The sequence below is a fragment of the Thermobia domestica genome, chromosome 10 (genome assembly GCF_964235325.1).
Source record: "Thermobia domestica chromosome 10, izTheDome1.hap1.1, whole genome shotgun sequence".
In the NCBI taxonomy this organism is placed as follows: Eukaryota; Metazoa; Arthropoda; class Insecta; order Zygentoma; family Lepismatidae; genus Thermobia; species Thermobia domestica.
In genome coordinates, this window is record NC_137463.1 from 133,048,766 (window position 1) to 133,067,776 (window position 19,011).

At 37.4% G+C, this 19,011-nt stretch overlaps 1 protein-coding gene across 1 annotated transcript in view; it reads right to left on the reverse strand.

Annotated features, from left to right (window-relative positions):
• LOC145661613 (uncharacterized) overlaps positions 1-19,011 on the reverse strand; it is an 87,915-nt gene that overhangs the window by 15,185 nt on the left and 53,719 nt on the right. The window contains exon 3 of the mRNA XM_081726933.1: positions 15,579-15,710. Coding sequence (XP_081583059.1) covers positions 15,579-15,710 — 132 coding nt within the window. The remainder of the gene's footprint in view (positions 1-15,578; positions 15,711-19,011) is intronic.

Genomic DNA, 19,011 nt, shown 5'->3' on the forward strand with positions numbered 1-19,011 from the left:
GATATCTTTTGGAACTATTCAAAATATGTAACTATATTCGTAAAAGTGCCAACCTAATACCTGTTTTCAAATCGAACCGACCCAGGTTACGGTTTAGTTTCTTTTCCATGTCCATGTGTGTTTGTATGTCCTTTTCGTTCCCAATTTAAATGTGAATCTATTGTTTCTACATAACATTTTAGTATTTTAAAATAACTGAAATCAGTGTTTAGTCTCATTACAAGATTGGAATCGTTGGATGTGTGCAATTTACTACATCCACTTCACAATTGGATTGATAATTGTATTTTATTATAGCGAAAGAACTCATTTGGTGTGGTGACTGTTTCTCCTATTAGTTCTCACACTGCCCCGAAAAAGGTACTTCAAACGGATCCCACATTCCACACACAAATTTTATTTTCGGATGAGACCAACTTTTATGTCACTGGGGAACTGAATAAGCAAATCTGTCGTTATTGGTCCCAGACAAACCCTCAGTGGGTTGACCTTTGCAAAATGGTAGGTACAGGCAAATTAATGATGTGGTGTGGTCTATAGGGCACCAAATTAATTGATCCATTCATCATTCCTGGTACCCTCACTGCTGAATGGTATTTGAATATGTTGCGGGATCTCATCCTCCCTTCCATATTGTCCGTTGACGGCACATTTCCACTTTTTTCCAGCAGGATGGTACCCCTGCACATTACAGATTACAGCTCCGTACCTATAGGGATGAACAATTTCCCGGACGTTGGATTGGGCACTGTGATCCCATTGAATGGCCAGCACCATCACCAGTCTGACGCCCTTGGATTTTTATCTGTGGGGTCATCTGAAGGCAAAGGTATACGCCGAAAAGATCCTGGATCTTGAACATCTGTAAGAACGCATATTTGCAGCCTGTGCCGATATTTCACCAGAAACTCTTTTGCGGGTCATGTACAATTGGGTTGAACGACTTACCTTGTGCATAACTCGGGCTGGAGGCCACGTACAGCACGTGCTCCGTCATGCGTGACAGGTAAAATTAGCAATTTGAAATGCTTGTAACTTTTGAACATATTAAGATCTCAACAAACTGATTTCACCGTTGTTTTTGTCTTTAAATTCTAGCCTAAAGTGATGTGCCGCATGATCATGTTCCCATTTAAAAATCTTGACGTTAATTCAAGATGGCGGCTTTCGAGTTGGCCGCCATCTTGGTCACCATAACAATCCGACTTCCCCTCGGCCTGCTATGTTACTACATGGTTGTTCTTCACTATTTTTCAAGAACACGGATTTTACAAAGGGTGGTAAGGGACTTACAAGGGATGGTAAGGGACTTAAGAAATATACTAAATGTGGCTTTTTTAAACAGAATGGGCGTTTCTTTTTTCCTTTGAGCATACAAATGTCTCATATCTTATCGAATGAAATCATATACAATTACGTCCAAGTCTACAATAATTGAATGTACACTATTTTCCACAATAAAGAATGTCAACAGAACATTAGGGAACATGTTTAACTAACGTCTCCTTTCAGGCCCGTATCCACGGGGGTCTAAAGGGCCGGGCCCTCCTAAATTTTTGCTGGCCCCTCTAAAATTTTTAAGGTGGGCTTGCAAATGGACTATAATATAGTTGGATCGGACCCCCCTACATTTTTGGGCTGGCTACCGGTCTGAATGTCATCACATGTTCAGTGGGCCACAGAAGTTCTTGATGTGCAAAATTCATGAGATAGCCAACCCAACTAACGCCTGCTCAAAGATTAATTACACGTGGTAGTAGCTAGCAGAGCAGCGTGAAGTTGCCCCTAACTGTTAAAAGCACAAATCGTAAAGAGTGTTTTCGTGCAGAAGTGGAGCAAAACTCTGGCTGACGAAATGACAAAAGGGAGTCTTTGGATACTTGTACTCAGAGTACTTATTGTTTGTATGATACACACGTAAAACTATACACACCCACTTACTTGAAAATATATACGGATATCAGTGACGCTGATGAGAAGATAACAGCCGCTGGACTTAGTTAATCTTATAATTAACTCAAATGAGGATTATATAAACAACTTCAAATAACTATACATATGCGCGTATCAAATAATATACGGATAGATTACGCGGTACATATGGCAGGTTATCTTTTTCAACTAACTCAAAGCTTTGCGCTGAGTTTTGAAACTATTAACAATAGTCCTAGCTGCAAATCGATTAAAGGTTGGATGGATCATTTGGGAGGAAGAACCCAACCAACAATGAAAATTTTGGTGGTCTAACAGGGCGTGAGCTCCTAGGTTCTGGCGCTACTGATTCATACGTAATACTACTTCGAAAGAAGAAATCGTTAATTTCATTATTCGTTAAATAATTTTTGAAATTGCTAAATATTGGTAATTTATTTGTAATGGAGAACTTATTCTTATTAAAGTAGACCTATTCCCCGTTATCTTGCAAATATAACTGAGGGTTCAAGATTTGTGTGAAATTTTATACATTGAGACACCCAGAGAAAAGGGAGAATATAGTGTTAATAAACAATAATTTAAAAATGCACGAAATTAACGGATACTATCAAATATAGAACCATTAACAGAATTAACTCTATAACTTGTTTTCTCCATTCATTTTTCTTGCTTTATTTTCTAGATCACTGAATTTTTCCACTGGAATTCTTTCATTTAGCACCATCCAACTGAAGCTCAGCCTTGTAAATCAAACATTTTCAAATGGATAAACGGCGAAGGTGGGAATTAAACCCGGGCTGCCATATTAGAACACTAGAACTCTAACCACTTTAGTATTTACTATACTGTCACTAATATTACATAGAAAAATTACATGGATACAATATAGGTGTAATCCAGGAAAAATTTCCAAGATGTGGTTCTGAGCGAACCTACTCGTCTGTACGATGATGATGGTTATGCATCACAATAAGGAAAACGTTCACAAGCACAACTCATTGCCTCCCGGTCCTTCCCGACAGGTGGGACAGACCTGCTTGCAAAATGCTACTGAAAGACTGTGTTTCTAGATCAACTGAAATATATTTGCGGCATTCCCGTTGTAAAAAGTCAAAATATAAGCGTTCATCATTCCACGGCATGGAACGACGAACGTATAACAATGTGGTACCAACTAACCAGAGGACCGTATTATGTTTGGTTTTTGGGTAATACTGAAAATGCAGGAAAGAATAGGAAATCTACGGTAAATAAAGGAACAGGTGTACGGCAGATCAAGCTCAACATTCGAAGGAGGAGGTTCCAAATAATATCGGCACTTGAACATGACATGTAGCGATGTTGTACTGTGTCGGAGTGGCCACAATATTTGCAGGTGAGGGTTGTGGTACGTCCAATGCAAAGAAGTCTTTCTTGTGTGGCAGACAGTTGATGAACTATGGTCGTCCATACTGCTTGTGTGTGCAAAGCGAGGACATTGGTTCGTAGATTTTGCCAAATATGGCGCCATTGTTTATTGGGGAACATATCTTGTACCCGCACTCTCATATCTACAAGTAACGCTCTCCACAATTGCCGGTATAAGGTTTTGGGAAGTATATGTAGTAGGGAAAGCAAGCTCACCAGAATATGCCCATGCTTGAAAAAGATTGATGACATATGGAGGACATAAGCTGCCAAATCTGCAGAAAGGCGGATTCCTTGTTTGAGAGTATTCGGGACAGAAACATTCGATCCACACCCGTGTATAGTCCATGTGGGGCTCAACTTCTTGATACGCATCTAGCATGTATAATACTTGACTTTTAAGACAAATGTTTACGAGTCCAAGGTCCCCTTCGCTACGAGGAAGATAAATAGTGTTGTGGCGAAGGCGGAAGAAGTAGCCACGCCAAAGAAACCACATGAATACAGATTCAATTTGGCTAGCGTAAACAGAAGGGAGGGGAAAAGTGCGCGCGTAGTACCAAACGTTAGCAGCAACATACTGGTTATGATATTGAATCTTATGTATTATATTCAGACCACGGAACCGTTGTAAGTAGAACATTTTCTTAATCTGGTGAACGATAGGTCGCCAGACAGCATCCATTTGTTTGCGTACATCACTATGAAAAGTTGTGCCGAGTACTGTTAAAGCATCAACCATGGGAATGTGAGAGCGTGATTCAGGTAAGGAGGGTAGAGAAAATCCGTGAAATGACAGGAGTTTGGTCTTGTGTTTATTGAATGCCAAGCCGGAGCACTAGGTGAACTCGTTAGTTATGCTGATGGCGGCGAGCATATCTTCGGGCTTAGTTCCAATTAAGGTTACTTCATACGCAAATCCGATGGTATTCCTGTATACCGAGAGAGGTAATCTGAGCCAGATCCCGGAGATAGGTATCTAGAACTATCACAAAGAGGCTCGTCGAGGTGCTATCGCCTTGCCTTAATCCACGTTGCAGAGCAAATGGGTCGGAAAGATCACCATTGATCTGTACTCGACATTGGGCCGATTGGTAGAGTTATCTTATGACTTGTTGAAATGCAGGAGGAAATCCCCAGGCGTCTAAAGTTTGAAGAAGAAACTCGTGATCAACGCAGTCATATCCGGAAGGAAAATCTATGCCAAGGACCCCCGTTTTAATTTCGCCGAGTTTGCACGTACGCTATAAAATGCCGTAACGAACGTAACACATAATAGATGTTATATTTGGGGTGGGTGGCTGCCTGATATGGACTAATATACTTTTGTAATATGGGTTTTAAACGTGCCGTCAGAAGGTTGATGAACAGTTCCAAATCGGTAGGCAGTAAAGTGATGGGTCTGTACTCTTGTACAGTCTGGGAAGTGGAGGATTTCGGGATGAATATTGTGATTCCGGCGTTACCGCGGATGGAGCCTCCCGTTAAATATGTATTATACAACCTGACAAGGGTATCTGAAAGAAAGGTCCAGAACGCGTACGGCAGACCTTCATATCCTAGCGCGCCCTTTCCTTTTGTTGCCTGGAGTGCCATCCATATTTCCTGAGAAGTTATGGGGCGCATGAGATCACGACCCTCTTCCTGTGTAATCATTTTGGAAATAAGCGAAACAAACTGAGTTGTAACATTGGTGTCAGAAGGTCGGGGTTGAACAAATTTATAGTAATACTCTCGGAAAACTTTTAGGATCTGAATCGAATCACTAGTGATATCACCATTCGGGAGACGGAAAGCTACTATTGTATCCTTTTTCCGCCGGTGCAATAGACGTGCAACTTCGTAAATAGTGACAGTTTCCTAGGAAAGCCGATAATATGTGGTCTCATTAATAAAACAAGGCATGAGTGTGCGAGCTTGGAGATTTCGTAGTCGTAGTTTGAGCTGTTGCACGGTGCATTTATTCTGAAGTAAGGGGACCGCACACCATGCCTGACGCAATGCCTGATAGAGGAATTCAAACATCAACTGCCGATCGTGTCGTGTTTCGCGTCCTTTGCCTTGGAAGAACCAAGCGATCTTAGGTTTAAGAAATGTCTTCCACCAAGAGGCGAGATCTGAAAAATTTGTTGCATCCGTTCCCAATAGGAATATTGTTGTGCCAGTTCCTCCCGATAACCGTCGTGTTGAAGTAAGGATGTATTTAACTTCAAGTATCCTCGCCTGCTAAGGGCTGGCAGGGGTTGATCTGTTTTTATGTAGAGCTTGATCGCTGCATGATCGGTGAAAGATGGTATAATAGTCTGTACGTCAATAATAGTGTGAAACAAGTCAGTTGTGATATATATTTTGTCAATCCTGCTTTTCGAATGTGAAGTACAATGGGTATAGATCCTCGGTGAATTGGAAATATAATGACTACATCCCTTAAGTGATAAGCCCGCAAAAATTCAAAAAATGCGGGACAAGGGGGGTGGGCGGAATTCAATCTGTGCTGGTTTTAGTGGTATTAAAATCGGCCATGATTACCATACGAGAAATATGAGGAGGCAGGAATTGTGGCAAACTTTGGCCATAAAATTCAGCCCGTTCCTTCTTAACTGTATAGCCAGAAGGAGAATATAGTCCCACAACCAAGTGCCCCTGTATAACACAATGAATAATGCGTCCGTCAGGGAAGAAAGTAAGATTGGTATGACCCAATCCTTTTCTGATAAACATCCCCACTCCAGTGGTGGGTCCTAAATTAGCTAACACATCATAGTCCAGCATATTGTGAAATGAATCATGAATAAGTTCTTGCACACAAACTACATCCGGTTTATGGCATGTGAGAAATTGTTTTAAATATGCTTTTTTATCGTCACTACTTGCGCGATTTAAATTTATCGTGAGAAAGGATAAAGAGTTTATCATAGTCATATCGAGGAAAATTTTGTAGTATAACACTTCTGTGCAATGTCGAGATCTACGTAAGTTTGTTCTACTAAAATGTAATATAAGTCTTAAAACTAAGAAGGGAAGCAAAAAATAACTTACAAAATCTATGATAGATGTTAATGAATAGGTTAAGTGCTGCAGTTAAAATAAAACACAAACGTCGACGGTAGATTTAAACACAACTAACACGCAAGGATTTCCTGTTTGTAGGAGAAGCGATAGCTAGCGTTGTTCCACTCTCCACACTTGCACTATTAGAATCGGAGGGCACTTGTATTGTACACACGTGACGTAGAGAAAGTACAAAAACAAAACAAAAAGGAGGCACACACCACACTACTTGGGGTGAGTTCGTATCCATTGAACTTGAAGACCAATACCTTATGTATCTGTGTCGAACACCTGTTTTAGGCGAGTACGTGGGTCTCGTTCGCAAGACAGAGAGACTTGGCTGCCTTCCAAGTGAGAATTCAGTTCTTCCTTGCGTCTTTTTTGTTTAGAAATAGCATCGCTAAATTTAATCCCTTGTGTCTTATGCTGGAGAAAATCACTTCCAAGGGGTTCAAGATGCTCTTGAGGGACCTCCCTATCCTCAACTGGTGATGGGTTGGATTCAACCTCCATGGTGTGTGAGGTGATATGCTGCTCTACTCGTATGCCGCGTTCAACCTCCGATGTAGTCGATAAAGGCACTTGTTTACTGGGAAGTTGGGTATCTTCCTTCGCTTTCTCAATAGACTTTATTGTAAACGCAGGGAACTCCTTTGGGTCTGGTACCGAGGGTCGATGCTCAAGATCATCTTCTTGGTCACCAGATTTCGTAGAAATGACAGGTGAGGCTACTTTTTAGGATGTCATAGGAGGCATTTTTCCGAGTTCTGTCATGCGAGAAATTCACGGGGAAGTGGTCAGGATTACACTCGCTCCCCCGGGGTTCAGCCTCCCGTTGCAGTACACAGTTCGCTACTGTGTGCGTAGAGCTCTGGCAGCGAAAACGTAATCAGTTGTCCACTGTATGATACTCCTACTTTATAACCATGGACTAGAAGTCAGGATGGCACATGTACATGGCGAGTTCCAGTTTTAATACCAGGTGGATAAGGAGGGGCCCATTCCTGATCTTCTATTTTAATCACTGAACCAAATGCACTAAGAGCTTCATTCAATAAGTTATTCGGTGCCTCGATAAAGAACTCAAACACAAGCAGGAGGGTAGTCGGATCTGCGGCGTAAATGATTCGAACTTAAATCACTTCCTTATTTGAATGAGTGAATGGGACCTGACCAGGGGCCTGAGCTGCAAAGTCATCGTATTCATGTTGCGTTTTGAATTTTAGAAAAATACAAAAATTTTCACTATTTAACTGCAGGGCACTGATGTGATCAAAAATACCTGGGAAAGTGGAGTTCATCCAATGGTAGATTTCCAGGGAGACTGGTCGAACTTCTTGTCAAATTCCAGTTTAAATTGAAGGTCTTTTTTATATTCCATATTCACTTTTGCACTGATACACCGACACTACGCCGAAACGGCAATAATTAAGAGTAAGGAGGAAAACTCCTAATTCAGTAGAATTGCTTCGATATAGAAATGAAAGCAATGAAATACACCTAACGTATATATGGTCCACTATACTATAGGCTATAGTACAATGTGTAAGCACCAGAATACCCGTGTTGTCTTGACAGCGGCTTGGTGCGAACTGTGACCACTCTTCTAAAGCGTTACTTCTTTCGGCTAACCTAAATAAAGAGCCTTTTCTGGTCGTTCAAAACAGTAGCTTGTTAATTGATTTATTTGCAAAACAGATGAATATGTAATTGACTCGGAGGGCATTATATCACTGTATTCACTAAATTATCAACATTACAGATCTTTTAAAAACAAAGTAGAAAACTCCTTTATTTTGAATCAAATACGGCGCGAGCATAATACTCATAAACAAAGTAAGACAAATCAATTGCTGCATAGTAAACGTGGTTAAGTGGTTGGACCAGTAATCTGAAGATAGTCGAATCAAATCGGATCCACGAACGACCAGTACCGAACGACCACGAACGAAAAAATTGCTTTCATTTTTTTTTTTACTTTAGAATTTTTGATGGCGATTGATCGGCGATGACACACGTTTTATTTTGTTCTGATTTTTGAATACTCGGATGTTTCAATACTTGAACTATCAAATCTTCAGGAATAAAAATAGTAATAATAACTATTATTATTATCTCATAGAAGATTAAAAGTCACGACAAAACATTACAACCAGAAATGTAACATTTGGCAAGAATATTACGGTTTTGTTTAGTGTTGCTCACGAGAAGAGGAATTTCTTATCTCGTTTCTGATACCAAATGAACAAAATAGAGACGAGAGTTAACATTTTACAGTCAAGACGAGACCAATCTAACTCAAATTATCGTCTTGCTTTGGGCTTGGAAATCAAGACGAGACGAAAAGTATCGTAAACATCTATCGTTTTATCTCCATTCTCGAAAAAGTGTATGTTCACTTTTTAAGTAAAAATTGCTTTGCAAACTAAATCTTATACTCTATTTTTCAACTTTGTATTTCGGAGCTCAATGAATTTATTACGGTCTGTGTAAAAAGCTTTTAAAATTACTTCTGCATATCCAAAAGTTAGTTTATTATATGCCTTACTGTTTAGTGATAAATAATTATTTTTATTACATTAATCTTCTTCAAAACGTACAGTAGAATTCTTTAAACTTCAGTGGAACGTTTTGGTTTAAAATTTTGGTAGTTGGAAAGGTGTGTCCTGGAGGTCGAGACATCCTCCCAATCCCGATTTATCTGTAAGTTTTGATTAATTTTAGGCAACTTTAAAAATTGTAATACCATAATAATAATAATAATAATAATAATAATAATAATAATAATAATAATAATAATAATAATAATAATAATAATAATAGTAATAATAATAATAACAATTATTATTATTATTATTATTATTATTACTATAAATTTAAAACCTCATATTACGTCGTATTGCAATGTAAATAAGCGTGCTGAAGTTGGTAAGTAAGGAAAAAGAAAGATAAGAGATAGTGATAGTGAAAGGATATGAGCGATTAGTTTGCTAAAGGAAGCTAGAGGGGAGAAAGAAGGTGTCAGCTCCTGAACAACATTAATATCGAAACTTCGGATGCCTAAACAAAAATTAAGTAGGATTTGTCTTCACCACGATACAAGTAAGACGCTTTCTTTAGCTAACAGACTTTGGATTATGTATTACGTTTTCTACCACAGTACGAATCAAGGTTGTAGACAAACATGTGACATCAGTTTGCTAGTATTTCCCCTGTGAAGAAAGCCGTCTTCACTCTAACTTGTAAGACCGAAAGAAATTGAGTATTTTTCATTTTATTACACATCAGAAGTATGAATATTATAGTTCATAAAAATAACTTACGGCGGCGATCGAACCTGGGACCCGTGAATGACAGAACGAATGTTCATGCCACTATGCTAAGACTGCTCTGTTATGCAAGAATAAGAAATGACTCGCTTATGAAGCAAATTGCACACGTTTACGATAACGACGAAACACACTGATTTCTGTCATGATATAATACTATAGTCGAAAGACTTCAAATTTAAATTAAAAAACAAGAATATAGATATAGTGCCTCAGACCACTTTCTTTTCTGATTCACCGAAAGTATCTCCGTATCTTGCTATTATTGCAATTACGAATATGAATATCCAAAAATTCCTGAAGTTCTTTTTTTCCCCTTTACAAGGAGAAAGCAGACTTTGGTAAATTAACATCGGTTCATCTGTTTTTTTGTTTGTTTTTTTGCTGCAATCAATAAAGCAGTCAGTTGTAGCTAAAAGTAAAATGTTAATTCTTCATACGTTCATAATGAATTAAAACAATAGAGATATTCAAATCAGTTGTAAAATCTTTTAATATTTCATGGTAACTGGCAACAAAATATAAGCTTTTTCGTACATATATTGATATCACGAGTTATATTATGGTTACCAGAGTCGTTGTGAAAAAAAAATGTTCTTATGCTTTGGGTCTACATATGTTGACAGTGTGTATATTACAAGCACTGGCACAAATGACGTGGGGGGATGAAGGGAACATGTCCCCTCTAATCTTGGAACTGAGGGATTGTGCCCCCAATAATCCGATTTAAAATGTGTTTTTTGGTGAGAAATGTGATGAATTATGTCCGATTGCCATAAAGGAAAATGAGATGAGATTGATACTCCCAGAATCTGCCCGCCTCACAATGTTGAAGACAACTCTACTTCCCTGATCCTCCACTGTATTGTTTTTCATCGCTTATCATAAATATTTTGAACATAGCTTTAAAAGAACATGTGAACTGTCTTACCCGTCCTCCCTCCAAGATTGGAGACAGATTTTCGCTGCTTAATAGAAGTGGATTAAGGGGTAATCTCCTTTCGTTATAGTAACATACAGTATTACCAAAGAGAATGTCCTTCTCATCCCCCTTGTAATTTTCACACTGTCAACAGATGTAGGCACGAAGCGTCAAGATTACTTTTTACACAATGACTGTGTTAACTATAATATAAAACTTGTAATATCAATATATTTACGAAATAGATTACATGGGGACAATTGGGAAACACGAATTGCCTTATTTTACATATACAATATCTACACACAAATTCAATCGCTTCGATCCACTCTTTCTCGTACTTCTACGATAATATTTACTTTTTGCGGAAGAGGCCTTGGCCCCTAACACTGTTTCTCCCAACAAGTTAAAAACACATGTTTGCTTTTTTTTTTTTGGATATTGTCCCTACAAAAGTTTCGTTTCCTCCATTTCTCCTCCATCCTCCATTTCTTTAGGCACTTCTGACATATACTTATTAGCACTTTAGATAATTCGTAATCAAAGGCGTGGAAGTTATCTTTTTTAGGAAACTACGGAACATATATTGCCTTATTTTATGTATACAATATCTGTGCACAACTTAAGTGCACTACTTCTTGCCGTTACGGCGTCAACTTTCACAATTTTGGGTAGAGGTTTTTGGACTCTAAAACAGTTTTTCCGCAGAAACTAAAAAAAAATGTATTGGTTTCCTTTTTGCGTATTGTCCTACACAAAATTTCGTTGCAACTCTTCATGACCATTAGGCACTTCTGACATACTGTTATTAGCAATTTTGATATTTCATGATCTAAAGCTTTCCGGAATCCGTGGCCACCCAACCTTTTTTTCCAGGAAAATATGAAACACATATTCCCTCATTTTGGGTCTAAATATATGTGCACAATTTCGTTCGCTTTGGTCCACATTTTGATTTTCCGGCGTCAAATTTCAAAATTTTGGACGGGGGCTTTTGTCCACTAAAACAATTTTTCCACAGAAAATAAAGAAAACATTCGTTTATTTTTTGCGTATTTTCCCTACCCAAAGTTTCGTTGCAACTCATCATGTCTTTTAGGCACTTCTGGCATACTGTTATTAGCACTTTTGATATTTCGTGATCTTTGCGTTTAATGGTCTATGATTATGCATGTTAAATTAAGGGAGACCGTGATTTAAGCAAGTGAATTATGATGGGTAAATTATTGGAAGGAGAAAATGGGAGGAAATTGGAGTGTCTCGAGAAAACCCACGAGAACGATGTTGTCCACTTCAAACTTACTTGCCTTGGGAACGGACCAAATACCCCATCCTCAGATCAGAGTTGGAGTGGGTCGGTGGATCAGTGGGTCGAGTTTTCTGAGTGGATCAGTGGGTCGAGGGTGAACAGCATGTGACCCACTGCGATATACCAGCCACCGTGACACACTGCGATCCATCGACACAATCTATTCTACCGACCCACTCTACTTACTGCATTGCAGACATTATCTTCTGAAAAGTACATTTTTATTTCCCCCGCGACCCTAGCCATAGGAACTAATTATACGTTTCTGATTGGTTGCAGTTTGCTATTGTCCAAACCTCGTGTATCTATTGTGTATTAAAGTAATAGAAGAAAATTGTCACTTTGTTGGAATTAAAGAAGAAGAAAATTGAAGAAGCAGCTGAGGTTAAATAAATATCATGGCAGTCAAGCTTGAACGAAACGAACCCTGTGGGGCTTCTGACCCGTTGTTACTACTACTACTATTACTACCTATACTATGGATACGTGCAGCAAAACTGCACGCGTAACGTAATTGAAACGTTTTTTTTATTTCCATTGATCACCTTGGAATATGGAAAGGAACTAAGAGACAGTTGGAGAAATTTGTTAAAATAATTCAGGACGGAGAAAAAGGGATTAGGCTAGAAATGGAGATAGAAGAAGGGAGGAAAATCAACTTCATAGACATGACTATAGAGAAAATAGGAGAAAAATTCGAAACGAGATGGTACAGGAAAAAATGCGATGCCGGGATATACTGTCACAATAAGAGAGGTAGACAGGGGAAATAAGAAGAATTTTATAAAGAACATGAAACAGAGAATAGAAATGATAGATCGTAACGAAGAAAGAAGGAAAGAAGACATAGCAATACCGTAACAGTTATCAAAGGGAAAATACTCAATTTCTTTCGGTCTTACAAGTTAGAATAGAGACGGCTTTCTTCACAGGGGAAATAAATTACGTCACATGTCTGTCTACAGCATTGATTCGTACTGTGGTGGAAAACGTAACGTCTTTAGCAAACAATTCATGAAAACGACCACTAACGGTCATGCTTAGATCCTAGTATGAGTCATAAATGTGTCTGAAACGATATTGTGTCCCAGCAATTATTCCTAACGTTTTCCACTATTACTCCTACTGCTAGAAATAATAATATTTTCGTTCGCCATTTCCAACACGCTCCATATATCCTTCAACCATAATTTGTAAATAGGAACTTTTCTTTCTTACATTGGTATGTATATTTTGTTAAAATATCAATATAACAATACATAATACAAAGTCTTTCAGCCAAAGAAAGCGTGTTACTATGTATCGTGGTGAAGACAAATCCCACTTAATTTCTGTTTAGGCATCCGAAGTTTCGATATTAATGTTGTCCAGGAGCTGACACCTTCTTTCTCCCCTTTACCTTCCTTTCGGACACTAATCGCTCTTATCCTTTGTCTATCACTATCTTTTATCCTTTCTTTTTCCTTTCCTATCAACTTCAGTACGCTTATTTACATTGCAATACGATGTAATATTGAGGTCTTAAATTTTGAGTAATAAAATAATTATTATTGCATTAAAATTTTTAAAGTTGCCTAAAATAGGCAAAACTTACAGATAAGTCGGAGTTTTGGGAGGGTGTCTCGACATCAAGGACACACCTTTGCAACTACCAAAAATTTTAAACAAAACGTTCCACTGAAGTTTCATGTAGAGAGAATTCTACTCTACGCTTTGAGGAAGATAACTGTAATAAAAATAACTTAATATCACTGAACAGTAAGGCATGTAACTTTTAGGATATAGAGAAGTAATTACCGTATAAAAGCTTTGCTACAAAAATACTTACACAAACCATAATAAATTTATTGAGCTCCGAAATACAAAGTTAAAAAATAGCGTATAAGGTTAAGTCTAGAAAGCAATTTTTACTTAAAGAATGTACATACACTATTTCGAGAATGGAGATAAAACGTGAGATGTTTACGATACTTTTCGTCTCGTTTTGATTTCCACGATTACTACGCAACAATTGCTTTGTCTTACTTTCTTTATGAGTATGATACACGCGCCGTATTTGATTCAAAATAAAGGAGTTTTGTATTTTGTTTCTAAAAAATCTATAATGTTGATAATTTAGTGAATACAGTGACATAATGCCCTCCGAGTCAATTACATATTCATCTGTTTTGCCAATGAATCAATTAACAAGCTACTGTTTTGAACGACTAGAAAAGGCTCTTTATTTAGGTTAGCCGACAGAAGTAACAATTTAGATGAGTGGTTAGAGTTCTAGTGTTCTAATCTGGCTGCCCGGGTTCGATTCCCGCCTTCGCCGTTTATCCTCTTTAAAATGTTTGATTTACAAGGCTGAGCTCCAGTTGGATGGTGCTAAATGAAAGATAATCTCCAGTGGAGAAAATCAGTGATGATGTAATCCTGATAATAAAGCAAGAAAAGTGAATGAAGAAAACGAGTTACAGAGTTAATTCTGTTAATCGTTCTATATTTGATATTAACCGTTAATTTCGTGCATTTTTAAATTTTTGTGCATTTACACTATATTTTCCTTTCTTCTTCTTTTATCTCAATGTGTAAATTTTCACAAATATTAAACAAATCACGAACCCGCTGTTATATTTGCAATCTAATGAGAAATACGCTTAGTACAGGTAAGTTCTCCAACTCGTTTGTGTGTTATCCAATTTTGCATTTTTAATATTTTCAAATAAATTACTGCATAACAATATTTAGCATTTTGAAAAATATTTAACGAATAATGAAATCAGAGTTCTTCTTCTTTCGAAGTAACATTACGTATCAATCAGTGGCGCCAGTGTTTGTCCACCACAAAGTCCACACGGCGCGAGCTGGGATCGAACCAGGGACCCCAAGCACCGGAGGTGAACGCTTTACCACTGAGCCACCGCGCCCCCTCCCTATATTTTTTCTGGTATTGTGCTGTTTACTGTGAGTGCAAGTATCCAAAGACTCCCTTCTGTCATTTCATCAGCCAGCGTTTCTCCTCACTCCTGCACAAAAACTCACTTTACGATTTGTTCTTTTAACAGGTATGGCAACTCCATGCTGCTGCTCTACCTACTCTAATTAATCTTCGAGCAGGCGATCCTTGGGTTGCCTAACTCACGGACTTTGTACATCAAGAATTTCGGTGGCTCACTGTACACTGCTGAAAAAGATCTTATGAGGTGGTAACATTAGGTAAAGGAACAACACTGAACAAAATTAAAAGTAAAAATATTGCTTTAGTATTGAAGTATTACTAACTTATCGTTATCTGAGAGAAGTTACTAATTTCAATATTATATATCATGGAAAATAATGCCCTCGACGCTTATGTAGTAGCTAGTGCGTATACATGTAGGGCATGTGGTCCCAAGTTCCATTCCTGATAGTAGAGCAGAAAAACTGAATTTTGCAATTACTCATTTTCATCTTCCATTAATCGACTTCAGTTTGAAAGGCACAATCGGTGGACATTAAACTAAACATTGTTACTTCATTTTTATATAAAAACAACACTGATTTGTGTTGTATATAAGTAAAAGAAGAGCAAACATACAGAGGTGAAAAAGTTATACACTTACATCTACTTGTAAATATAGAAAATTTTCGTCGTTCTTACCTCCCAACAATGCACTTCGTAGGTAACTGAAACATCTACCCGCAGAACAAGCCTTTATTCCATCTGAATTGCACATGCAATAGTTACAATCCTCTTGGAAAGATTCTCCAGGAGTGCACTGTTCTCTAGACTCTGTAAACAGAAAATTATATGTATAGGTTCCTGACAGTTGTGCTTAGCAACCCTAAGGTTAATGAAAAGGTGCATTGAATGTAAGTACCAAATGTATGTTTCAACTGTCCAAGAAAAAAGTTTGGCAACATGTTTAGCCAAAGAAAGAAGGAGAAAAAGAAACAAAAATCAAGAAAAGTGTAAGTTGTTTTCTTATTTAACAGAGAACGATTGTGCTTCGAAACTAAGGAGAACGTGATTATAATAATGAACAAAAAAACATGTGAAGTGAAAGAAGCAACAGCAAACGAGCGGAGCCGGAGAAATACCCTGCACACAATGTATATCCACGACAAAGTCCATTTGGTACGAGCCGAGAAAGAACCAAAAGTTAGTTAGTTATCGTTATTGCGATGAAGTGCTTTAATAGCTTGTGTAAAGTTTATATGTAATAAATTTACAAATTCATTTTAAAAAGTTCACAATTAAAATAATCGTAATATTTTATTTCTCATATCACTATAGGGTAATTCCAGGTAAGATGTCACACCATAAAAATTATTCTTCCAAAAAAAATCAATTATAGGTATTACTTATGTCATAGTTGTAGAGGAAAAGATATTACATTTAAGTGTTTATCAGAATTGTTTTGCTTTAGTAACGATTTTTGTAAGGAAACATATAGTTTCCTTTAACGAAAATATTGTCAGGGCCTATCTAAAATGTCTTTTGTTGAATTAACTACCTTAAATTAAACAGCAATAATGCCAATAGCGTTAAATGGACATATTAAAGTGCATGTAGCCATGCTAAAGCGAAGCTTACCTTTGCATAAGGATGGGCATCTGCCACTGCCAAAGTGAAAAATATTCCACAATGTATTTACCATTGTCTGTATTGCATTTCCAATTTTTCATTTTAGATAGGCAAAGATTAATAATATGTATGTTAGTTTAATTTTAACAACAGATATAAGCACGTAAATAAATTTTATAGATATATAGCTAAATTTATTAGTATTATTCCTTTTATAATTTGGCCTTCTTAATAGAGAACGACACAGTATTAATCCAATTGTATTAGGTCATTGTTGTAAACTGCACGATATTAAATTCTTCATAAATAGTAGTAATATCATCATTATTTTTGTTATTTTAGAGGAAGAAAAATGCCTACACACTATAAAAGAAAGCCTTGGTGAAAAGGGGAAGCTAGAGTATGGATGCAATCAAAGAAGCAGTACATGATCTGTGATAATTCAACCGAATTCAATTGACAACAAACTAATACCATTATTTTTCTGTTAGTTACAGGAATTCTGCGATCTGGAAATGAAAAGAAAGTATTTGATCGTACTCATGCGTTGCCTGCACCAGGGTTAGCACCACATAAAGCAACGGTTAGGTTTGTAGCATTTAGGATTGCAACATACGTTTACCACATACGTTTAATTAAAAAACCGAATAATCAAGATGAGATTGCCTAAATAACTCATGCGAAAAAGTTATATGAACTGTCTACTACAAGAGGTCAAGGGTGAATAAACACAACGTTGATTTTTTGCTATTTATGTGAACAGTGTTTGACAAACATCATAGTATGTTTAAGCCTTAAAGAAAACAGGCTATAAACTATTAATAGTGGAGACTCTGTTATCACAAGAAAAAGCCCGGAAACCGTGCATGTTATAACATTGGTTGAAGGAAGAGAAAGCGTGGCAGTGATTGGTTGTTGCAATGCTGATAGTGAGTTTCTGCCACCAGAACTGATTGTCAAATATGTACATGATAAGGGGATACAATCGCGATTTGCCACCGGGATCAAGGATTCATGAATGCAAATCATCTTTTATTTCAAGTGAACTTTTTTTCAAATAGTACTAAAGTACATTTTTGCAACACAAACCAGAAGGTAACACAGTGCTACTGCTGGATGATCATGTCTCATACAGTAACACTGGAATTCACCGCAGTTACTGCACCAGTGTGTTGATAATGACGTTATTTTGGCATTCCTTCTTAGTTATTCTACTCACGCATTACAAGTAGTGTTGTAAGTACGGGAGAAAACCGTTTTTTGGTTTAAAAACCGGGAAATTTGGAATGGGAAAATTGGTAGTGGGAAAATTGAAAAAAATGGGAATAAAAATATTGAATCTAGTGACAGGAAATATCAGTTATAAAGTATTTAATTTTAATGAAACTTTATAAAAGCTCTATAAATTTAATTACATAATGCATGTATTTGATTATTGTCCAGTGTACCTCCAATAAAGACGTGAAATTATGCAAACTCAATTCAACAGCACTCCCTACCCCTACGTGTGAAAAAGTCCAAATTCCACGTGAAATGTCACTAGGCATCTGTGCTGTACCTGTGCTGTGTTTCAGTTAGGTGAGAACAATTGACAAGTCAACGAGTAACCCATGCGACATTTCAGTCGAATCTTCAAGCCGTTCACAGGACAGCTCATCAAAGCCCATTCACCCTAAAAAGCGTACAATCCTTTCGTAGTTTGAAACTATGTTTGACGATGAGAAAAATACAATTGATGAAAAATTTCGTGAAGCGATATATGCAACGAATAGCCCTCTTTCGTTCTCAGAGAACTTCTATTGGAAGGAATTCATAAGGTCAATTCGACCAGCATACGAAATACCAAAAGATACGTTTTAAGCAATAGATAACGCAGATGAATACGAACGAGTACGTCAGTCAGTGAAAGATGATATTGTTAAATCTACTTATGTGACAGCAATCACATATGGTTGAAGCAATGTCAGAAGAGACAATGTTAACTGTTACTAATTACATTGTTGTTACACCAGTTGCACATTTTTACAAGTCACTAGAGCCCGGTGCAAGAAAACATACAGGTGATTATATTGCAAGAGAAACGTTTAAAATAATTGCAAGAAGAAATTGGAAGTGACAAAGTCATGGCACTTGTTACAGACAATGCTGCCAACATGAAGGCAGCATAGAATACAATCATATCAACACGATGGGATGTGCAGCACGCGTTCTAAATTTATTGTGTAGCGAAATTCTGATTTTTTTTGAAATCAGTGATTTGTGCAACAAAGCTAAACAATAGTGAAATATATTAAAGGTTTAACACATTGTTCACTCCGTATGTCGGGAGAAACAAAATCGAGAAAAGGATCAACTGCATCTGCGCTTAAACTTCCATTCCCGACACGATTGAATAGTACTATTATCATGCTGGAAAGTCTTGTAAAAGGAAAGGAATCCCTCCAAGAAACTATGATATTTGCTTATGTCAATGTGGATAAAGATATTAGGCAAATTTTGTTGGATA